The 22648-nt window shown below is 41.0% G+C and overlaps 1 protein-coding gene across 2 annotated transcripts in view; it reads right to left on the bottom strand.

Moving 5' to 3' along the window:
* Positions 1-7445, bottom strand: part of xrn2 (5'-3' exoribonuclease 2) — a 40944-nt gene extending 33499 nt beyond the window's left edge. The window contains exons 1-13 of one of the 2 annotated variants that reach the window (XM_065963526.1): positions 7212-7445; positions 5911-6038; positions 4822-4933; positions 4594-4705; positions 4440-4498; positions 3656-3745; positions 2761-2833; positions 2482-2532; positions 2215-2372; positions 1773-1847; positions 1518-1651; positions 364-421; positions 141-248 (exon numbers count right to left, since the gene is read on the bottom strand). In XM_065963526.1, coding sequence (XP_065819598.1) covers positions 141-248; positions 364-421; positions 1518-1651; positions 1773-1847; positions 2215-2372; positions 2482-2532; positions 2761-2833; positions 3656-3745; positions 4440-4498; positions 4594-4705; positions 4822-4933; positions 5911-6038; positions 7212-7286 — 1233 coding nt within the window. In that variant the 5' untranslated portion in view covers positions 7287-7445. The remainder of the gene's footprint in view (positions 1-140; positions 249-363; positions 422-1517; positions 1652-1772; positions 1848-2214; positions 2373-2481; positions 2533-2760; positions 2834-3655; positions 3746-4439; positions 4499-4593; positions 4706-4821; positions 4934-5910; positions 6039-7211) is intronic. The other variant, XM_065963525.1, reaches the window with a different exon arrangement.
* Positions 7446-22648: the final 15203 nt, after the last annotated feature.

Raw genomic sequence — 22648 nt, 5'->3', positions numbered from 1 at the left:
GGGCGTCCCAGGTTTGAATCCCACCTGTGGCTCCTTTCCCTCATGTCATTCCCCACTCTCTCATCTCTCCATTAAAAGGCACAAAAAGCCCAAAAATAAATCTTTAAAATAAATTTCTTCATAAATTACAGAAATCTTACGTCATCCTCTTTGCGTTTCTTGAAGATGTTGTCCTCGGCCACGCCCACAGCCTGCATGATCATCTCCACGCGCTCCAGGTCGACGAAGCCGTTCTCTGTCAGGTAGCCCTACAGGAAGAAAAAAAACACACATACCCTGGTTGTTATTGACGCACAGAACCAGACAGTCAGAAGGACTTCAAAGATTAAAGTTAGAAAAACACAAAGTCTGGATGATGCTCACTCCTGTTTTGTGCACGACGTCTTTGTAGATGTTGACGAGTCGATCGATCGCCCCCTCTCTGTGGGACACAACACAAGCGGAGAGTTACAAGTCACATCGACCTGACACCATCAGACACTTCATCAGGTAACCAACCAACATTCAGATCTCTGGTTTTCTTCTAATGAATAAAAAACACTAAAGACAAAGAAAAGAAGTCTGAGCTTCGCCCCCGGATTCATTAGGACCCGAGTTAAAGGTGAGAGTGAAGTGTTGGCAGGTTTACCATCACTGTGAAAGGGAGTATTCAGACTGTATGTGCACAAAGAGCAAAGAAAACACCTGCACGGCTTCAAGGAAAAACACTGTCCTGCAATTAACCCCGTCTTTGACAAGCTTAACGACGTCTGGATACTTTGTTTAGGGTCAAGGCTGAAATAATGGAGCAGGCAAGCCGCAGAACAAACACAGTAATTACTTAAAGTCTAAAAGATAGTTGAGATTTAAAAAAGACCAGGGCTTAAAGGACCAATCTGCAAGACATCGACTGAGGATATAATAAGGCAATTTTGATATTTAAATGAGACATTAAGGAAACATGCTATGTTGAAGTGCAGCAGCCAGTATGTCCTCCTCCTAACTTTAGATTCTGCTCCTGAATGCTCTGGATTTGTTTGGACCAGAGAAAGTAGGCGCTTTTAAGGCGACGCCCACACCACACAGCCGTTTTGGACGCCCCTCGGTTTGTCAGATATGAGAGCAGTTATCAGGTCAACAGGTGTTGCAGCGATGGAAGCGGTCAAGAGAAGTGGTTCAGATAGAAGTGATTGTACCCGACCTAAAAAGCCTCTGCATGTTTCTAATAAGCTCCACGAGCAGAAACGTGCTCAAACTAGGATCAATATTAGAGATGCTTTTGAAAAATGGAGAGAGGTTAGAACACAGAAAGGTTTACAGACCCATGCAGAGCTGGATAAACACTGAAGCTTCAGAGTCCACCACATGGTGACCTGTGTGAGCATCCACTCTAAAGAGGAGTGCACTGCAATGTTTAGAATCTGGACTGCAGTACCCATTTTAAACACTAGGTGCCAGAGCTACATATCGCGCCTTGAAAACTGCGAAGATCAAATCACAAATCAGCTTTCGGCAGACAGCTCTTTCCTGACCCTCACCTGATTTCCAAGGACGGCAGGTGGGGCAGGAAATCGTTTCCGACGAAGAAACACATGAAGACCCAGTCGTCCACGCTGCGCTCAAAGTCGAAGGGAAACGGCAGACTGGCCATGGTCAGCTCTTTTTCCAGGTACTGAGAACATGAAAGAGATGCAGATAATGTTTTACTCATCTACTTGTCACTTGTGATTCTAAAGGCTGGATTTGCCCCCCTTTTTTTTTAAATGTATTTCCAAAGCACATTAACATCTTACCTCCCGCAGCACACACAGCCTGATGAAGATGAACTCCTGTTCAGACGTCGGCACTGAGCCTGCAAACTCATCATGCTGAAAACAAGAAGACAACACCAATTCTTAAACATGGCAGATTTATAAAGGGTAAAACTTTAAAGGGGACATATGAGGAAAAATCCACTTGTACAGTGTTTTTGAACATATATCTGGTAACCTGAGAGTCTACTGACCCACAACATGTGAAATAAACCCATCCAGTCCTTTGTTTGTGGTCTGCATAAGTCTTACAACACAGAGAAAAATGCTCCGTTTCTAATGTGCTCTCCTTGTGAGGTCACAGTGGGATTCAGGTAAAAAATAAAACTCTCCTCCCCTGGTATCTCCACCCATGGAGTGGGTGTAACTAATAAAAAAAAAAAAAAAAAAAAGGTTGTGCCCACCAGAAACAGAGAAAGCTCACCTCTCCCTGTTTCTCTCTGGGCGTCCCCTGGCAGTCTTTGATCTCGTGACCTATCTGTCCGCAGAGGGCACAGGGGCGGGGCTTGTTGGGTTTGAACTCCTCTCTGATGATGGTGAAGTTTGGCTCGTGGGTAGCCAGACCGAGCATGATCAGGTCAGCTGTTAAGAGAAAGGATGTCATTTATAAAGAGGAAAGTGGATAAAGTGAGAGATTGCTGAAACTTTACATTTATTTCTCTTCAATCCAATTTCTGAAGAGAAGGTTTACCGTCGGCTCCGCACAGGCAGTGGTGTGTGTTGGGGTCGTGGTTGGGTTGAGCTGCGAAAGTGAAGCAGAAACACAAGTCAAGGAAAAGTGTTTGTGTCTCTACAGGAGGGTCAGATAGTATTTATCCCAGTTTGTTAACCTCTGAGACACAGGTCAGAGTGTCTGCTGTTATTTAACCGGCTGACATTAAAGTGAGAAGAGTGTTTTTGTGTACTCAGTACGATTATGATTTTTAAAACCTCAGAGGAGTTTTAATCATACAGCGTTATGCAGCTTTACCTCTCTGTCTCCTGATGTAGTCCATGATCTTATGTTCACCTTCACCTGGAACACTCGCATCAGACAAGATGACCTGGATACAAAGTGAAACTGCAGGTCAGCGACTATAAACACTCAGTACACTCAGTTTACTGACAATCAGGCTGCAGCATGTTAACGGCCAAGAGCTTAAAGGAAGAATGATCGACATGTTCCACATCAATAAATCCTAAAGTGTGTCCTGTGTAAATGTGTCTCTGAGTCCTGACTGTCTACAATGAGGGAGAAGCTCGAGTCCCGCTGGCTGTGTTGTTGTCAGAGCCGTGTTTACATGGACGGGACGGCCGGCTCCTCCCCTTGTGTATAAAAGCTGTTTTAGTCAAGAACTAGAGAGAAGAAGAAGAACATACTCACTGATTATTTGGATGTTAGTAAGAGTTTTTAGATCACGCTCATTCTGTGTCAGTTTACATGAAATGTGAAGCTACGAGCTAACTAAAGAGCGCTAACATTAGCATGCTAACACAACAATGTGAAGCTACGAGCTAACTAAAGAGCACTAACATTAGCATGCTAACACAACAATGTGAAGCTACGAGCTAACTAAAGAGCGCTAACATTAGCATGCTAACACAACAATGCAGGACACAGGGGATTGCAGCTTGAGGACAATTTTATCTGCTGCTAATGCTAAACTCCTTCGTGCTAATGCGCGTGGAGAGGGGTTGGAGGTGTGTCTGTGGGGGAGGGCGGAGGCTTCAGTATGGAGGAGGCGTGGCCTAACAGCAGTTTGTTTTGGTTTCATGCTGGAGCTCAAGGGCGACATCTACTGGATCAAGAAGTCACACATTCATCCTTTAAAGCATTTTGACTCTTTTATCAACTGATGTGGTTTGTATAAATATATAGGACGTACTGTGACGTTCTTCCATCCTGGATCGTTGCTGAGTCTGTCTGCGACGTAGTACCGTAAACACTGTGCCAGGTTGTCCATGAACTCTGTTCCCTGCAGAAGTAAAACATCAAAACATGTTATTCTGGTGTTACAAACAGTGTCCTGGTTTATTCTCATTTAATTTCAAACCTTTATTTAAGCCTCGAGAATCATTGAGGTTTCACTTATTTACATTGATTTCAATATAAAGAAAGGAGCACAGATAAAAACAACAAATAAAGGAGGATAAGTACAAAAAGGTGTGCACTTTGGTGGAGTGGTTTGAGAATCATTAATTTGTCCCAGAGAAACAGGAATGTCAGTCCAACAAGTGTGTGCTGTGAATGATTCCACATGTATGGAGCAAAGAAGCTAAAGTGCAGATTTTCTTTAAGTTCAGAGTGAAGCTGCAGGACTTGAAGCGTTAGACCGTCAGTGGAGTGAGTTTGGTCCAGTGGTTCAGATCAGCAGAGATGTTATACAAGATGTCCAATAAAGGATTTAAAGATTAAGAAGATAAATGTGGTAATCACGCCTCTGTGCCAGAGAACATTTATCATGATAATTATCCATGACATTTTTATATTGTGATAACATTTGGAGTCAAATTGCCCGGCCCTACGCAAGACCACCACTAAAACAAACAGATTACATCAAACGTTACCACAAGTGAAAAGCAGAGTGCTTAATCGTCTGGGTTATCATTTGAATCGAGTACTTTTATGGCTTGGGTAGTTTTGCCTTCTGTAGCTGTTGCCCTACTTACTGGAGTGATGCAGTTGCTGTCAAAGCGCTCTTTGATCTCCTCAGGTGGAAGATAACCTCCTGTGGATGAAAACAAAACAATGAAAGGTTACGCTGAGCTTGATGGGTAATGACTACAGAACAGATGAGCAAAGGAATAACTCCATCAAACCCACCTCTCTGGATGATCTCCTCCCGTATGCGGCCCTTCTCCTCCTGCAGCTCAACTCCTTCTTTGGAGGCACGGAAACGCCGAGAGCGCTGCTGGTTCATTTTGGCGCGAGGAGCCTGGTCGGATTAGACAGAGCGAAGGAGTTAATTCTACTGAGCAGCTGGGTGATTGTTTCTGCTCTCATCCAAACTTTCCTCTGGCTGCTGTTCCTATGTTAAGACAAAATACTCACCACGCCATCGATGGCCATGTAGAGGACTCTCCTGGGCCGTACGATATTGAACAGACGGTCGATGTACTCAAAAATGGCGACCATCATCTCATCTTCATTTTTGGGGGCGGCTCTGGAAAAAGCAGAGTTCAGAACGTGAGTTAACAAGAATATATCAGCTTGATCTGGTTTTATTTATTACTTATTCTTCCTTGTTTTTGAAAACAACAGAAAATATTTCATTTGTAGAAGTCAATCCAGCACACCGACTCTCAAATCTTCATTTCTTCATTAGCAGCTCCGGCTACGTTTTGCTGCTACAATCAAACATTCAGCTTTGATCACAGAAGGAAAATACCTCACTTGTTTTAATCAACCTGTCCGCCTCTGTACTCTCAAGGGCAGACATGTTTCAATATCAAATCATCTTTTTTTGATTAAAACGCTTACAGAGGCCGCAAAGTATTTTTTTAAAACAGTGGAACATTTCTTTGAGCCTATGGGCGACATTTTCATTTACGCGCTTTTCTGCACTTTAGTCAAAAACCTGCACACGTCCGATCAAAGATAGAAAAGAGATCAAAGCAAGATGACGTCATGGTGACCTTCAATTATTCAATCGGGTACAGATAGGATTCGTAAGAATTAGAGATGCATCAGTATCAGCTGATATCGTCCCTGCTGACAGACATCAGCAAATAAAGTGTCATACACTGACGTCAGTAGTCGATGTTTACTTGTTGTCCCAAATCAATTGAATGCTGACATCTAGTACACCTCTCGACTGATTCAGAGAAGAGGCTTTTACTGGACAGATGATGAAGTCACCTGTTGAAAGAACCGACTTGTTTTCATTGTCAAGATGAGAGAAAAGTTGGCATTGTGGGAGTCTGACACCTCAAGAAGTCATGAAACCAACATCCACATCAGAATCAGCTAAATTGCTATTTCATACATCTGTATCTGCCCTGATTCTCACAATTGGTGCATCTCAATCAAGGGTGAAAAGGTGTGTATGTTGCTTTCCTGGTAAAAACAAAAGGGCTGTCAGCATAAAGCAAAGTTTTTTTAATGTCTATACAAGTCAAGTATAAAGTGTAGGTTCCTTACTTGTCTTCTGGATGAGTACAAGGATGAATGATCCCATTCATATCCAAGTACAAATTGTCAAATTCCACCTCATTCGGGTTGGGCTTGGTCGTATCAACGGGGATGCGGACTCCGTTGCATTCTTTCCCCTGAGAAGATGAAGGAAAAATACATATCAGTATGAAGAAAGGCTTCCCACTGAAGTGTCATTATACAACCAGGCGCTAAAGATAATGGGTGACATCACTGCCTCACATTGAGAAGATACAACCTACTTAGTTTCAAAGCAGTTTCTTAATTCAACAATCTGGCCCCCGACGCTCTCTCCTGATTGGCTGACAGGGTGAATGTACACTAACATACAACATCGTAGCTCTACGCTTGGACAATCAAGCTTTCTCCATGTAAGGCTGTAAACTCTTCAACACGTTAACCCAACTTAAATCAAGTTTTGTGGTTTTGTGTCCTTTGTCTTGAATTATGTGCAGCCAGCACAAAGTTCAGATACTTTACTTTAGATTTATTTAATTATGAATTTGCAGAGTTCATGTAGCCTTACACACAATACCATCATCAAAAACTTAACACTATTAAATTAATATAAATGCTAATATAATTGTAAAATATAATATAAATTAATATAATTATAAATTAATATAATATAATAATTAAATATTATATATAATAATAATTTATATAATATATAAATTATTAAATCATAATTAATTATTTAACATAATATTAAATAATTATATTAGCAATAGCTTTAAACCAGCATGTTTACTGTTTGGTGTGTATGTTAAACTGCGTAGTTCCTTAAATACAAAATATTTAAATATTGTTTTTGGAGAGATGGTCTTTAGAAACAGATTATAAAAAAGACAAATGTTTAAAGACAATGTGCCAAATCTAAAGAAGTTTATTAATAAGAGTGATCAAAGTAAACAAGGTGGGAAAACATTTAAATCCTGGATTCATTTACAAAAAACAAAAACGTTTCTAAACAGTGGGTAAATATTTATATTCTCGACTGTTAAATGATTAAAGTTTAATTTAGAAATAAAATAATAATTTCAGTTTGAGGAGAAACAACAGCGCGCGCGCAGCTTTGTTTACAATCACACGAGGAGCTTCACAAACTGTCTCCGTTTCCGGTTAGTTAGCCTGCTAATGTCTGCCAACGGAAACATACTAACACATTTAAAAGAAGCCGTTGACACAGACGTGGTTTAATCGAGATGTATTTAGAAAGCTTTCACGCGTGAAACCTTCCCGCTCACTGTCCACAGACTCGGCTGCTAAGCTAACATGCTAACACTCACCTTCTCCTCCACACAGTGAACAATGATCGACGCGTATTTACGGCTCAGCCAGCGGAAAAACGCCGGGACTCCCATCGCCGATAAAAGACTCTTCTTACGGTAGATTGTAAAAAAATATGTGAACTCGTACGAAACAGTTAAAACAGCTCAATTAAAACAAGAGAGTTGATGCGAATGAGTCCAGCAATGTTGGCTACATGCTGTTGACCATCAGGACATTGTGTATTGTTTCCGGTTCATATCGGCTTTTTTCCGGAGACTTCCGAGTAGCCAACAGCGCGCACAGCGGCCATACGTGGTACTGCAGGCGTTTTCACAAGCCTGCGGTTCTCAACCATTTTACATGTAATTCTTACACAGTTAGAATGTTTAGGTGTTTGTTGCCATCTGCACAGGTACAGGACAGTACAGGTACGTTGGAATTCTTGTGCGTTTCTCCCTGAGTCAGCATCCACAAAAAAGTTAAAATTATATATAAAATAGAATATCATTATAAGAAAAAAAAGAGTAGAAAAGTACAAGAAAAAAGTAAAAGTAAAAATAAATAAGTTATAATAACAGCTAAGTGATTTAAAATAAACTGTACAGAAGCTATACACTGTATTAAAGCAAAGCTATAATACAAATAAATAACAAAGGGGAACACTGTACAATGAAATGAAAATATAAATATGTTTTCTTGTCTCTAACTTTCTACATCTCTTATTGCACCTGAGGTTATTGCACACATTATTCATATACACACTCACATTATATAATTGCACTGTTTTTTGTTTTTAAGGTTAATGTTGCACACTTGTATTGCACTGTGAGGTGGTCAACTGTTCATTTAGTCTGTGATGTGTGGGGTGAAGTACTTCCTTCCCATCTTAATGTCCTGTGCTACAAGTTGTGATTGATTTATGTACATTTACTTGTAGCCTACATTATTTAAGTACATTATTTATGTACATTATTTAAGTATACTATTTATGTACATTTTTTCTCACTGTATGATTTGTTTGATTGTTTTTAATTGTGAAGCAATTTGTGACTTGAGTGTTTTCAAAAGTGCTATACAAATAAAGTCTTACTTACTTACTTATAATATAATAATAATAATAATAATAACTTTATTTATAAAACACAGGTTTACAAAGTGCTTTGACGAACAGCAAAAACAAGAACAAACTAAACCAAACACAGAAGAACATAAACAACAACAAGAACAAACTAAAGCAAACACAGAAGAACATAAGCAACAACAAGAACAAACTAAACCAAACACAGAAGAACAGAAACAACAACAAGAACATAACAAATGTAAAATACTAAAAATAATTAAATACAATTCAACAGAAAAGAACCCAAAGTGCACGATACCCAACAGACATATAGAACCAGACCATCACAAGAACCATCATAAGAACCATCATAATAACCATCACAAGAACCATCATAAGAACCATCATAAGAACCATCACAAGAACCATCACAAGAACCATCATAAGAACCATCATAAGAACCATCACAAGAACCATCACAAGAACCATCACAAGAACCATCACAATAACCATCATAAGAACCATCACAATAACCATCACAAGAACCATCACAAGAACCATCACAATAACCATCACAAGAACCATCACAAGAACCATCACAATAACCATCACAAGAACCATCACAAGAACCATCATAAGAACCATCACAAGAACCATCACAAGAACCATCATAAGAACCATCATAAGAACCATCACAAGAACCCAGGCAACACAAGAACCATCACAAGAACCATCATAAGAACCATCACAAGAACCATCATAAGAACCATCACAAGAACCCAGGCAACACAAGAACCATCACAAGAACCATCACAAGAACCATCATAAGAACCATCATAAAAACCATCACAAGAACCATCACAAGAACCATCATAAGAACCATCACAAGAACCATCATAAGAACCATCATAAGAACCATCACAAGAACCATCACAAGAACCATCACAATAACCATCATAAGAACCATCATAAGAACCATCACAATAACCATCACAAGAACCATCACAAGAACCATCACAAGAACCATCATAAGAACCATCACAAGAACCATCACAAGAACCATCATAAGAACCATCACAAGAACCCAGGCAACACAAGAACCATCACAAGAACCATCACAAGAACCATCATAAGAACCATCATAAAAACCATCACAAGAACCATCACAAGAACCATCATAAGAACCATCACAAGAACCATCACAAGAACCATCATAAGAACCATCACAAGAACCATCATAAGAACCATCATAAGAACCATCACAAGAACCATCACAAGAACCATCATAAGAACCATCACAAGAACCCAGGCAACACAAGAACCATCACAAGAACCATCATAAGAACCATCACAAGAACCATCATAAGAACCATCACAAGAACCCAGGCAACACAAGAACCATCACAAGAACCATCACAAGAACCATCATAAGAACCATCATAAAAACCATCACAAGAACCATCACAAGAACCATCATAAGAACCATCACAAGAACCATCACAAGAACCATCATAAGAACCATCACAAGAACCATCATAAGAACCATCATAAGAACCATCACAAGAACCATCATAAGAACCATCATAAGAACCATCACAAGAAACATCATAAGAACCATCATAAGAACCATCACAAGAACCATCACAAGAAACATCATAAGAACCATCATAAGAACCATCACAAGAACCCAGGCAACACAAGAACCATCACAAGAACCATCATAAGAACCATCACAAGAACCATCATAAGAACCATCACAAGAACCCAGGCAACACAAGAACCATCACAAGAACCATCACAAGAACCATCATAAGAACCATCATAAAAACCATCACAAGAACCATCACAAGAACCATCATAAGAACCATCACAAGAACCATCACAAGAACCATCATAAGAACCATCACAAGAACCATCATAAGAACCATCATAAGAACCATCACAAGAACCATCACAAGAACCATCATAAGAACCATCACAAGAACCCAGGCAACACAAGAACCATCACAAGAACCATCATAAGAACCATCACAAGAACCATCATAAGAACCATCACAAGAACCCAGGCAACACAAGAACCATCACAAGAACCATCACAAGAACCATCATAAGAACCATCATAAAAACCATCACAAGAACCATCACAAGAACCATCATAAGAACCATCACAAGAACCATCATAAGAACCATCATAAGAACCATCATAAGAACCATCACAAGAACCATCACAAGAACCATCATAAGAACCATCACAAGAAACATCATAAGAACCATCATAAGAACCCAACAACACGAGCTGAGACCAAGAGGAGCAAAGATTTAAAAAGATGTAAGAAACTAAAAGAGATAAAAGTAAATAAAAAGATAACAGCAATAAGAAGGTAAGAGCAGGAAAAGAAATAGAAACAAGTGATTAAAGCCACGCTCATTATAATTTTTTTTACCTTAATTGTTGTGTTTTCTTTTAATTATCATATTTGTTATATATCAATATAATGGTCAGTCTGACTCCAAGCACAGTTTCATCAAATTGAAAAGTAAGGTAAATTCATTAATGAAGTGAATACATATACATACATTTGCTCACATACACACACACATAACACAGGGTAAGATGATACAGATGATAAAATAATGTTGATTTCTATTTTTAAAGGTTAAAGTTGTATCCAGGTGACCCCGTGCCCCCTCCACAGTCCTTCATTTGGCTGAATGCCACCAACATTTAATTTAAGAAACTCTATTAAGTTCCCCAATATTTCCAGTTTCCCTTTTACAATGTATGTTAGTGTTTCCATATGATGAGGTCGTTGATGTATTGGCATGATCAAATACAGGATCAGAGTGGATTTAGAACAAGAAACTTCAGACATGTAGGACATGAGGAGCGCTGAGACTTATTTACACTGAAGAAGAGGAGGAGAATATGTCACCTTTAAAAACGTGTCTTATGTTAGGAGGGCAAAATCAAACAGTTCGGTTTTTAGATAATCTGTAGGTGTTGTTGCCTTTACACTTATTTCTCATATCTCACTCACATCACTCATGATGACATCCATTGGAGTTATGTATTACACAGGCGTTTGTGAAGTTTTCAGGATGTGTATTTCCTGTGTGGACTTCTGTTGCAAACCAAATTGCCCCCTCGGGGATTCAATCCAATCTCAACAGGAACAACAATCATTGAAGGTGAGTGAACAATCATGAAGAATATGTGGATCCAGGAGGACCGAACACAAGGTGTCTCCAAACACGTTTGACCTTCATGACCTTCTCTCCACCACCATCAGGAACACACAACAGGTAAGTCTTATTAAAATGAACATAGATTTAAACAAATAAAAAACAAGAGACAAAGACAAACAAAACATTCAGCCATGATTCGTTGATTTGCTTGGATGAATGAATGACAAACTAACTGACCTTTCACCTTTGGAAGAAAATCTAGCTAAATCTAGATGAAGGTTGTTCTTGATTTGGTTGTCAATAAAGATTTGAATGTTGCACTGAGCAATAATCAACCACATATCGCCGTACGAGTGTAACATGTGCAGGATTGTGTGCATATTATCTGTAAGTGTGCCACAGTCTGATGTTACATAATGCTCCTTTAATGGGGACTCTGTGAACAGATGCCCTCTCGCTCCCCAACCCTGCAGCACCACATTTAAGGTGAATTAGATATTTTCTCCCTCTTCATCTCTGCGGTTCATGCAGGGAGAGGAGGAGGAGGAGGGTGAGGAGGGTGAGGAGGGGGGGAGAAAGGGGCCATTAGCCTCCCCTCTTCAGGCAGGGCGGGTCTGACATCAACACTGCAGTATTATTACTGCAAAGAGCTGCTGATGGAAAACACTTGGCCTGCTCCGACGGGCCATTTCCATAAACATTTACGCTGGAGTTGCAGGTAATAGGACGGAGCCATCATTTCTGTGTTTGTGCAGGGAAACAGAGGAGATGGAGGGAAAAAAAATCAGATGCAAAATCCTGGATGTGAGAGCGCACGGCACAAAGCCCCCCACTCAGATGGGGGCGTTACAGCTCAGGAATGTGACATACAAAAAATAAATACATTTTGGCAGGTGCAGGTGGTGCATTTACTGCTCTCATGTTAAAATGCACGCTGTCGATCTGAGTGTTTTCTCCCCGTAGAACCATTTACACACTTTATCGTAAAAATGTACAAAATGTGTTTTAAGAAAACAAAAAAAAGAGCAAAAAAGGACTTCAGATTTCTGTGTTCCAGGAGTCAGAAGTTGAGTGTTTTTCTTCTAACATGAAAATAAAAAAATGTGAACGAAATGTTGCGATTAAATCATTTTCTCTGTTTACTCTTCTGTATGTGAGCAGATTTTGTCAGTGCTCCCTGATTTGATTTCCTCCAGCATGCGGGGCGACTTAAAGAGGGAGAGCGCCCTCACCTGGTGGAGCGTCACGACATGTCACAGCAGCTTTCAGCCCCTTTATACTGCAGGTGTGTGTGTGTGTGTGTGTGTGTGTGTGTGTGTGTGTGTGTGCGTGTGTGCTTGCTTTGGCATTTGGCTTCTTTTTCTCTCACCCCAGCTGTTTTAAAGCAACACAAAATGCAGTAAAATCTGTTGAATTTCAGTGTTGTGCATCATTTTGAATCATCAAAGAAATCAATAAGACAAACAAAAGAAAAATTCTGTTGGTTAGATTTAGTTTCTCAATCTTTCATTTGCACTTTGATGAGTTCAAATAATAACACACACTCTCGGAGGAACTGAAACATCTATTAATAATTCAACTAAGGTCGTCTAAATTTCTAATACTTAAACGTTTCCAAACCACATTTAAAAAAAAAAAACGTACAATCGATGGTTAAAAAGTACAGGAACTTTAATTAAAACTTCAGATCTGACCTAAAGCTGAAGTGAGTGAAAGAGAGCGATAGCGCCCTCTGCTGGTGACAGAGAACTGTTAGTGAAATACAGTGAAACTCAAATTAAATGCCTTGTGGCTGTTGAATAAACAGAGTGATATCTCACTTAAGGAGAAGTCATTGACTATGAGGCTAAAACAAAAACAAAAAACATTCAGGCTGTTTTTACTGCTGTCAAAGCAGCGCTCCTTCCTCCTCACTCTTTTGATCAGCTGATCCCTTCACATGAAAAGCTCAGCAGGAAGTCACATGGTTTATAAAAAGAAGAAGCAATTTGTGTCTCCTGGTTGTGATGTGTCCCCGGCTGGTCGCAGAACGTCTTCTCATCTGATCCTCTTTGAGTCCGTTTCTGCTCATTGTGCTGCAGAAAGATAGACCCACCGGGTTACAGTTTATTTTATCCGCACACACAGACGCATTTTTACGACTCGTTTATCCCACTTTTTCAGCTGAATTTAAGAAAATAACGTGAGGTTTCTTTGTGGAAATACTGACAGGAACTTTTTGTCTTTAACTGATTGAACAATAAAAACTGCATCATAAAAAACATGCTCGAGCTGCATATTCATATTTTTTATTAAAAGGGATCCTCTGGTGTGTGTTGTTGATATTAAATGAGGCGCTTAAACTGATAAATAACGTGAACACGTAATGCATGGTGTGGAAAAAACATCATGAACCAATAAGGATCCTTCTTCTCTGGTCCAAAATCAGACATTAAAGGGGACATATGATCCCCCTCCTCCACCTTTTCAAACAGTCCCCTGTGGTCTAAATGAAACATCTGTGCTGTGCTTTGTTCAAAATATAACATGAATCAAGCACCAGAGGAGGTTTGTGACCCTGTATAAACCAGCTCTCTCTGAACGCTCCGTTTTGGTGTGTGTGTCTCTTTAAATGCAATAAGCCCCGCCCCCTGAGTTTTCCCCGTAGACATCACTCCTCTGTAGTGAGAATAAAAATGGAAGACATGTAAAAGTTTTGTTCTAGTCTGGGGGTGGAGTCCATGGGTGGAGACACCAGGGGAGGGGAGGGGATTTTTTTTTACTAGAATCCCACTGTGACATCACAAGGAGAGCACATTTGAAACAGAGCATTTTTCTCTGTGTTGTAAGACTTATGCAGACCACAAACAAAGGACTGGATGGGTTTATTTCACATTTTGTGGGCCTTCAGGTTACCCAAATATTCAATTCTCCAGTTTCCACAGCGACCGATGGTTTGACAGCCACATTCCTCCGACTTAAAAAACGTCTGTCTCGTTTACTTTACCTGCGTATACTTGCCGTTGCTCTGTTTGTTTACTCGTGCTGTTAAACCCTCCCTGATCTCCATTATGGGGGAACGAGAGGTTATGTTTCCACAGGCGGCAGTAGGTTTTTTATTCACGGTCTCTAACAGTTATAGGATCAGTGTTGAATCTGCTCGCTGTGGGCTAATTGAAAAGGCCGGCGTGCCGCGGCGACGCTCTGAAACACTCCTGGCAGAGGTAAAACGGTTTAATTGAGCTAAATCTGTCTCAATGAAGGTGCTCACTTAAAAAAAAGAGAGAGAGACGGTCCTGGCAGCGGGCCTGGAGAGAAGCGACAGTGAAGGGGGTCCTTACCTGCACATTAGAAGAGAAGGCATTTTAATAACAACACAGAGCATCCCCCCCCCCCTCCCTCCTCCCGCCTGTTGGAGTGGGACTCAATTATAGTTAATGGAAGTTCACCACATATTTTCTAATGGGGGGCCCTCGTCTGCTGCGCGGGGGAGCTGTGCACACTGAGGTTCAGTTACATAAACTATTTTTGAATGCAGGAATAAACCCAATCCAGGGTGACTAGATTATAGATCTCACAGACAAAATGTAACTTTAAAGCCGTTTTCACATCTACACTCCTGAAAATATCTAGATCATTTCAGGAGGACTGCTGGGACAGGGAGGGGGGGCGGGGGGTTTCCTGAGGTCAGAAGTGACGTAAAAAACGACGAGGAAGTAGAGGAAGAAGCAGCAGAGAATATTTGTTTTTCTATCAATGCTACGTGTAGTTGAAGAGAATCTCAATGTGAACTAAAGAGTGGAGAAGAACATCCTGGAGAACAGGAAACATGCAGCAGCAGGTTGATTAGAGCGCGGAGATGGTAGAGGTGGTCGTGTAACGATCACAGGGAATAAACGTCACCACCCCCTCCTATTGGCTCCAGGTGAATTCTCTGGAGAATATCCTGCAGCTCAGCTCAATCAGACTTGCTGCGGAAAAAACTACAATTTAGAAACTTTCTAAATTGCACAAATCATCATGTGCATCCTGGACAGTGTGCAACAGTTTCTCTGCAATATTTTGTGTTCGCTGTGGAGTCAAAACAGTTTTTGATATCGATTGATTTTTACTAGAATCGGATCAAAATGTAAAAATCTGCCGAAGTGACACGCCTAACCTGTAGCACAAGGTCAAGTACAACACATTAAAACAGCTCAGAGTTATTTCTCAAACTCTCAAAACCAACAGCAGAGCGAGCAGAAAACTGAGAGATGGAGCAGAGTAGCCTACATGTCGAGGCTCCTACATATCCTGCAGCCATCGCCGTTCCCTTGATCCAAATTATCAATGCAGCTTCTTCCTTTGAAATATAAAGCTTTGATTTTAGTTTCACTCCTGATCATTAGCATGCTAAAATACAGTCAGTTAGTCATTCATGATTTATTTGTCCTTACAAGAGGAAGAAGTAGACAAAGAAGTTGGAGTAAAAAAAACATTTTCACACCTTAGACTGTATGAAACATGGACGTTGACTCAGTGACATCACCCGTTGGTTTCTGAAGAGGAGCTCAATGATGGCGGAAATGTTGTCTCACACTAACTCTCAATCAGTGTGAAGAAACGTGCAAAGAGCCTTTTGTTTGAGGCCTTCAACCTCCATCAGCCACGCCCCCGTTATCATTTATTATATTCCCATTCAACAGACAAGGCAGCAGCTCTGTCCTTGAAAACACGACATGGTTAAACAGCAGAGAGAATAAAGGACGCAGGAAGTGAGAGCTCACATAAAATCAGCTTCAATCGATAAGATTTGATCTTTTTGTGCACATTTTATTGCATTTCACTCCGGCTTGTTTATCTCATAAAAGTCATTGTTCATTAAACAGCAAATACAAAGCAAATGAAACAAACTATAAGTGACCTTTGTGTTTCACAGTCATGCTCATTTTTCATCTTGTTGATTTTCCTGTTCTATTTTTAAAAATGAGAAGAAGAAGAAGAAGCAGCACAAACGTGATCCAAAACAACAAAATGTTCATCATCTGAAGAGATCTCACACAGCACGTTTAATCCTGTGTGAGAGATTTCTGCTCTCATGTTCCTCTCAGGGACTTCTAGCCTCATGCTGCCCCCTGGTGGTGAACATCTGCAGCAGCATGAGAGCCCCCCCCCACAGGCTCTGAGGCCCCTCTGGATACATCCTTTAAAGGTTTATTATTTGTAAGATCCCAGTTAGCTTCTGTGCTAAGCTACTCATATCTTCATTGACAATATGTCATTAGTTAGATTATAACAACACATCCATGACGTTCATACTGACAGGAAATCAAAACACAACAAACGGTCCAATAAAAAGCAGCTCTCCATAAAGTATCTGGCTCCTACATCCCAAGAAAAGAATCCATCCTACACATTGTTTCTTTTGTAAATAAACACAATCTTCATTTTGCAAAGCATCCTTTTGCACCCTCCAAGAACCGGGCGTTTATTTTTTATTTTTTAGAAAGATGTATTTTTGGGCTTTTTATGCCTTTATTTTGAAAGGCAGGAAAGTGGATAGAGTCTGAAATCAGGGATTGAGAGGCTGCGGTAAATGAGCCACGCCCACTGTACATGGGGAGTGCGAACAAACCACTTGGCCACCGGCGCCCCCCCCAGTCGTTTTTTTTTTAAGTGTCAGAATTAATCATCAGACTGGAAAGGAGTCAGAGGACAGAAAGCAGGTACACTCCCTTTGTTCAGACTTTAGAGCCCAAAAACATCGGGGGAAAAAATAAGAAAAATGTTAAATGAGTTAGGGTTCAATGTTGCACAAGTAAGTACAGATGAAAAGGTGCATGCATCCCATGATGTCACCACAGTAAACAAGTCATCCTGCAGGGAACATTTATTTCTGCACCAAATTTCATACCAATCAGTCAAACATCTGAACGGATCTTCAGTCTGGACCGTTCTGAAATCCAAAGATTAGAGAAGAATGTGTAAAGTAATAAACTCCTGACACATTTGTAAAAACGCTGCTTCACATGAATCTCTTTCAAACGGTCGTCCTCGTGCGGTCTCTGAGGTTTGTTAAGAGTTCATAGTAAACCTTTGATAACAACGTCGGACATTATTCAGCTGAAGAGTTCTGACCTTGAAGAGAAACTTCTCCCATCTCTAACACACACACTGACGTCCTTTTTTATACACGGTGTAGATAGTAAAAAATAGAGTAGCTCTTATCTGTATGGTGTCAGTGTTAGAGGTAAAGCCACTTCAGGACAAAAGAGAAGAGTCTGAACATGAGGTAAGTACAGATGATCAGCCTTGAAGACAGGAACACTCGAGGTGTTTGCTAAAATCTAAAGAGCCTTTCTTTTGCTGTCTTTACTTCTTTATCATCTTCGGTTCAAGAGAAAAGAAAAAAAAACATGAAAATCTTATGAAACATGTGGAACAAAAACGGTATTCTTCCTCATCGCTCCAAAGACTGTTTTTCAACCTCGACATGTTTCATGAGAAAAGATTTTATCAGGAGAAAGAGAAGCAGTCGGTGATCAGAGCTGAACATCTCTGCTGTGAAACGTTACAAAGATCATTTCTAAAGCAACAGATACGGACCGAGGGGGTGAGGAAGCAAACGCCACGACTTGGGGGGCGAGGAGGTCAAATACCAGGAGGGCTGGCAGGAGAAACAGGTAAACAGATTTAAAAAATGTGTCTGTTTCACCCCCGAAAACTTCAGGAATTTTTTTCAGGAGTTTTGTGCAAAGGGTGAAAGCGCCTGAGGACTTTGGGAGACGATAAATCGACTTTGACTGAAGTTGTTTTCACACTTTGCACTCCTGAACATTTCAACAAAATCTCAGGACAGGCCCCTCAAACTTTTCATTTTTCATTTCATTTCAAACCTTTATTTATTCTCGAAAAGACACTGAGGTTTCCTTCATTTCCAATGCCGTCGAGATTACAAGCACAATAAAACAAGCAAAAACACAACACACACTCAGAATCTGTGACAAAACCCACTGAGATCATTGAAAACAGTTACAATTTGAAACAAAGTTGTTCGAAATCAAATTCCTAAACTCTGGAAGAGAGGGAAGAACTCGGATCCTTAGAGTCCAAATTGTCCTGAGTTGCTTTTTTCAAACTTGTGCCCCTCAGAAATGTCCATTTCCGAGAGAGAGGGGGGAAAAAGGACGCTGCAGAAATCTAAGATGGCGGATGAAGTGACAGAGTTGATTTGATGAAGGATAAGAGTTATTCACAATAAGTCGGGAAGCTGACCTGATGGACAGTGTAGCTGTTTGTCAGGAGGTTTAAAACCCACCTCAGCTCCAGCTCTCAGCCTGAAAGTTAGGGTCAGCACAGAGACCTCCATCGATGGGACTCCAGCGCCCCCTGCAGGAACAGACGGGTGATGTCACTCAATATTTACAGTCTTTGAGATTTAGTGGTCGGGACTTTTTTTCCCGTTTATCGCTCCACACAGAGTAAACTAAGGTTTATGTGTAGATAGAAAGTTAAAGGGAGTTTTCTCCTGGATGAAAAGCCATGGATGCAAATTGCTTAAATCAATAGCAGGAAGGACATTTCCTTTCCTACATTTGAGGACGTTTTCGAGGACTTTGTGTCCTCTTCCCACCTCTGAACGAAAAACTTTCTCCATTAAATGCATTGTTGTTGTTAGAACCCGACCCTGTGTCTACAGCGGTTCTTTGTGTGTCCCTGACTATACGTCGAGTGTCTCTTTGTGTCTCTGAATGTGAGAAAAAAGAACAATGGCGGTGAAAAGAACTCACATAACTTGTGATAACTTCTCTCAGCAGTGACGGCGGCGGGCTCGGATGTTTTGATCTGTGTGCTGTGTGTACGGGCCCTCCCGCCTCATGCTGAGACATTCAAACAGAGCGGCGTGTCATTAGCCTGGGAGATCTTTGGCTGACACATGAAAGCCCCGGCTGATCAGCGGGCCGCGGCTCCACGGGGGAGGCAGGGGCTGACGGAGGATGTGCATATAGCCCTGCGACCGCCACCACCGTGTCTTTCTCCCCCCCCCCTCCTCCCCTAACCAGAGGATGTTTAGAAGCAGATTTACAAATGACATGGGCTGGTCTCGTTTGAAGTGAGGCGGAGAGGGGGCGGCTTTACAACGCCAGAGACACGGCTCATTACTCCAGCCGATGATACAGACAGATGGACAAAAGGCGACAGGGAGGAGAAGTCACTAATGAGGAAAAAGAGCAGATAAAAAACAGAGGGAAGTACCAGCCTCCTTTCTTGCTCCTTGTCTGTCACTCAGAGACTCGCCTGCTGCAGGAGGACATTCACCTGAGCCACAGAGACCTGCTGAAGCCGTAAGAGAAGAAGAGAAAAGTAGAGCCTACTTCCGTTTTTTAAAGCTTTAACAGCGACACTTAAAGGTAAGAAAAAAAAAAAAGGCTGACTGTCATAAAGAGGAAAGAGAAATAATAATGGACATTTTTCTGAGTGTTGTAGAAAGGAGCCCTGGGAGAGAAGTTTTTAAAAACCAAGAAAAAGTAAGCCAATGCAGTTCCTGGAGTGTCCACTAGAGGCTGGCTGCAGAAGCACAGGAAGTCACATACACACCCATTCTAAAAAGTCTGTTTTTACAGCAGAGATGAACATGTTTACAGCCTGGTTCAAAAAACCAAATAGGTGTGATTAGCTCATGTCTGGATGGACACACACTGTACGGGGGGTGAATGTTTTGATGACTCATCAGTTTTGATTTGATGAAGGATAAGAGTTATTCACAATAAGGCGTGTAGCTGACCTGATTGACAGGTGGGCGCGGTGTAACGGTTTGTCAGGAGGTTTAAAACCCGCCTCAGCTCCAGCTCTCAGCCTGTCGTTAGGTTGACTGAAAGTTAGACTGAGACAGCATTTCCAGCATGGAGACCTCCATCGATGGGACTCCAGCGCCCCCTGCAGGAACAGACGGGTGACGTCCAGTAATATTTACAGTCTGGGGTCAATCCCAACAGAGCCCAATCTTCAAATGTCACACAGCAACATTTTCACAGCCTAGTAGAAAAACAATCTTTTAGATCTCTACAGCCTGTAAATAAATTTAGCGAATCAGACCCATCGTATTTTTGAAGCAGGCTGTGAACATGTTAATTTGTATCGTTAAAAGGCTTTTTGAATGGACGTGTATTAGGGCTTTCACACTTGACACAAAATCCTGATATTGGCTGGAGGAGCTGTATGTGTGAACGCAAACAGCAGAAATTTTTTCGCTCAGACTTCACCCAGAGGGTTGGTCATTTTCTAAAAACTAGCATGATTTAGAAAGTAGCATTCCCTCAGTGCTCCGTCTGCACCCCCTCCCCTCTGTTGCTCCCTCTAAAGCCACGCCCCCTCACTTACTCGCACGAGAGCCGTCTCTCCAGAAGTGGACCTCAGCTCATCTCTGTCATTGTGTAGAAACTACGTCGTCTCATGTCTCATTCAGCGGTCAGTAAACTCTCAGTATAAACTCAGGGAGACAGGGAAGCGTGTGATTGGTTCATCAGATTGGTACCTCGTGGCAGACATTGGTTGAAGTTTTTACAGACTTACAAACTGATACAGATGACGGATTTTCTTTGTTCCTTTTTCAGAGAACATGAGTTATTAATGTCTGTCAGGACCTAAAGACAATTTACACCAACATCTTAAAAAAGTGGATCTGGAGGAAATGACCAACCCTGACTTTACATAAAGATTCCAATAAATGCATAAACGTGAGCATAATAATAATAATTATTATTTATTTGTATAGCACTTTTCTATACAAGTAACAAAGTGCTTCACAACAGAAACTAAAAGCAGAGAGACAATTAAAGACTAATAAAATAAAAATAAGAACAATTACCGAAATCACAGAGTAAAAGCATTTTAAAAGTAATTAAAAGAATCTTAAAATCAATTCTAAAATCAACAGGGAGCCAGTGAAGGGATGCTAAAATAAGGCCTGATATGGGTACATTTGATTGTTCTTGTTAAAAGCCGGACTGCTGCGTTTTGGATATTAGTTAGCATGACTGTGGAGCTCTGAAAAAAGGGAAAGTAATAAACACAAGAATAAAACTTGATTCTCTGAGTTTCTGCTTCTGTTTGTTTTTAAATTCAACGTTTGTCCATGTGTGAAAAATAAATGAATAGGAATGCGGCGCTGCAGTGTGACGCCGTCTTTCACTGTGACTGTGAGGAGATGAAAGTCGACTCTTTGTTGAGCGAGTGTGTGGCAGTAAAATGTAATTGGTGCCTCACAGCAGGACGCCGCCTGCAGACGTATCTGCGGAACATTAATAAACAACAAACTTGTTATTCACCGATTTCTTTTTCTGTGGAACTGTAACAAGTGTATGTGAGAGTGGAAAACATCACTGTCCATGTTTTTAATCATCTCTGCTGCTTGAAGATGCCGTCTGAAGAAAGACAAAAAAGAGCAGAATTGAAAACAGTCTTTGGATCAAACGCCACATTTCAAAATCCAGAACATCCGCTCGTGTGGCCGCTGCCTTTCAATTTGTCGGGCGGTGGGGGGGGTGCCGGTGTTAAACGGCCTCCCAGAGGGCACTGGGGCAGACCACCAACGCTTTTTTTTTTTTCGGCCACCATGCTGCGTTCGACAGAGCAAAACAAAAGCACAAAGCTGCAGCGGGGACGCTTTGTTGCTCTGCTTTTAATGTGGCGGCAGGCCAGCTGCCCCGCTGACGTGCGGCCTCGCCTCGGCCTCATGGAAACAAACATGGCAGGGACCGGGAAGTTACAATTTTTAAAAACATTTTCAGTAAATTGATTTATTGAAACAAGAGTTTGGCTTGATCTTAAAAGACAAAAAACACCCGATGTGTTTCTGAATCGTAATGTGTGATCACGTCTCTGCTCTTCATCTTAACTTGTTGTTTGTGAACTGTTTCTTAATCTTGTAATATTTATCATGACGTGTGCTGCTGCCCACTGTGGGCCACAGCCTTGTGATTCAGAGTGAGACTCATCTTGCACTCCCTTTCCAAAGTGACAATGCTCCTTTATGTTTTGCGTGTGTAAAAGATTGAACGTTCTTTCATTTTTTATAGCACTTTTAGTTGCAGTTTCCTGATCAGAACATTAAAGGGGACATATTATCCCCCTTCAAAATATAACATGAATCAAGCACCAGAGGAGCTTTGTGACCCTGTATAAACCAGCTCTCTCAAAACGCTCCGTTTTGCTGTGTGTGTCTCTTTAAATGCAATGAGCCCCCCTGAG

Source organism: Labrus bergylta, chromosome 15 (genome assembly GCF_963930695.1).
Source record: "Labrus bergylta chromosome 15, fLabBer1.1, whole genome shotgun sequence".
Lineage (NCBI taxonomy): Eukaryota > Metazoa > Chordata > Actinopteri > Labriformes > Labridae > Labrus > Labrus bergylta.
This window is presented reverse-complemented; position numbering and strand designations above follow the sequence as displayed.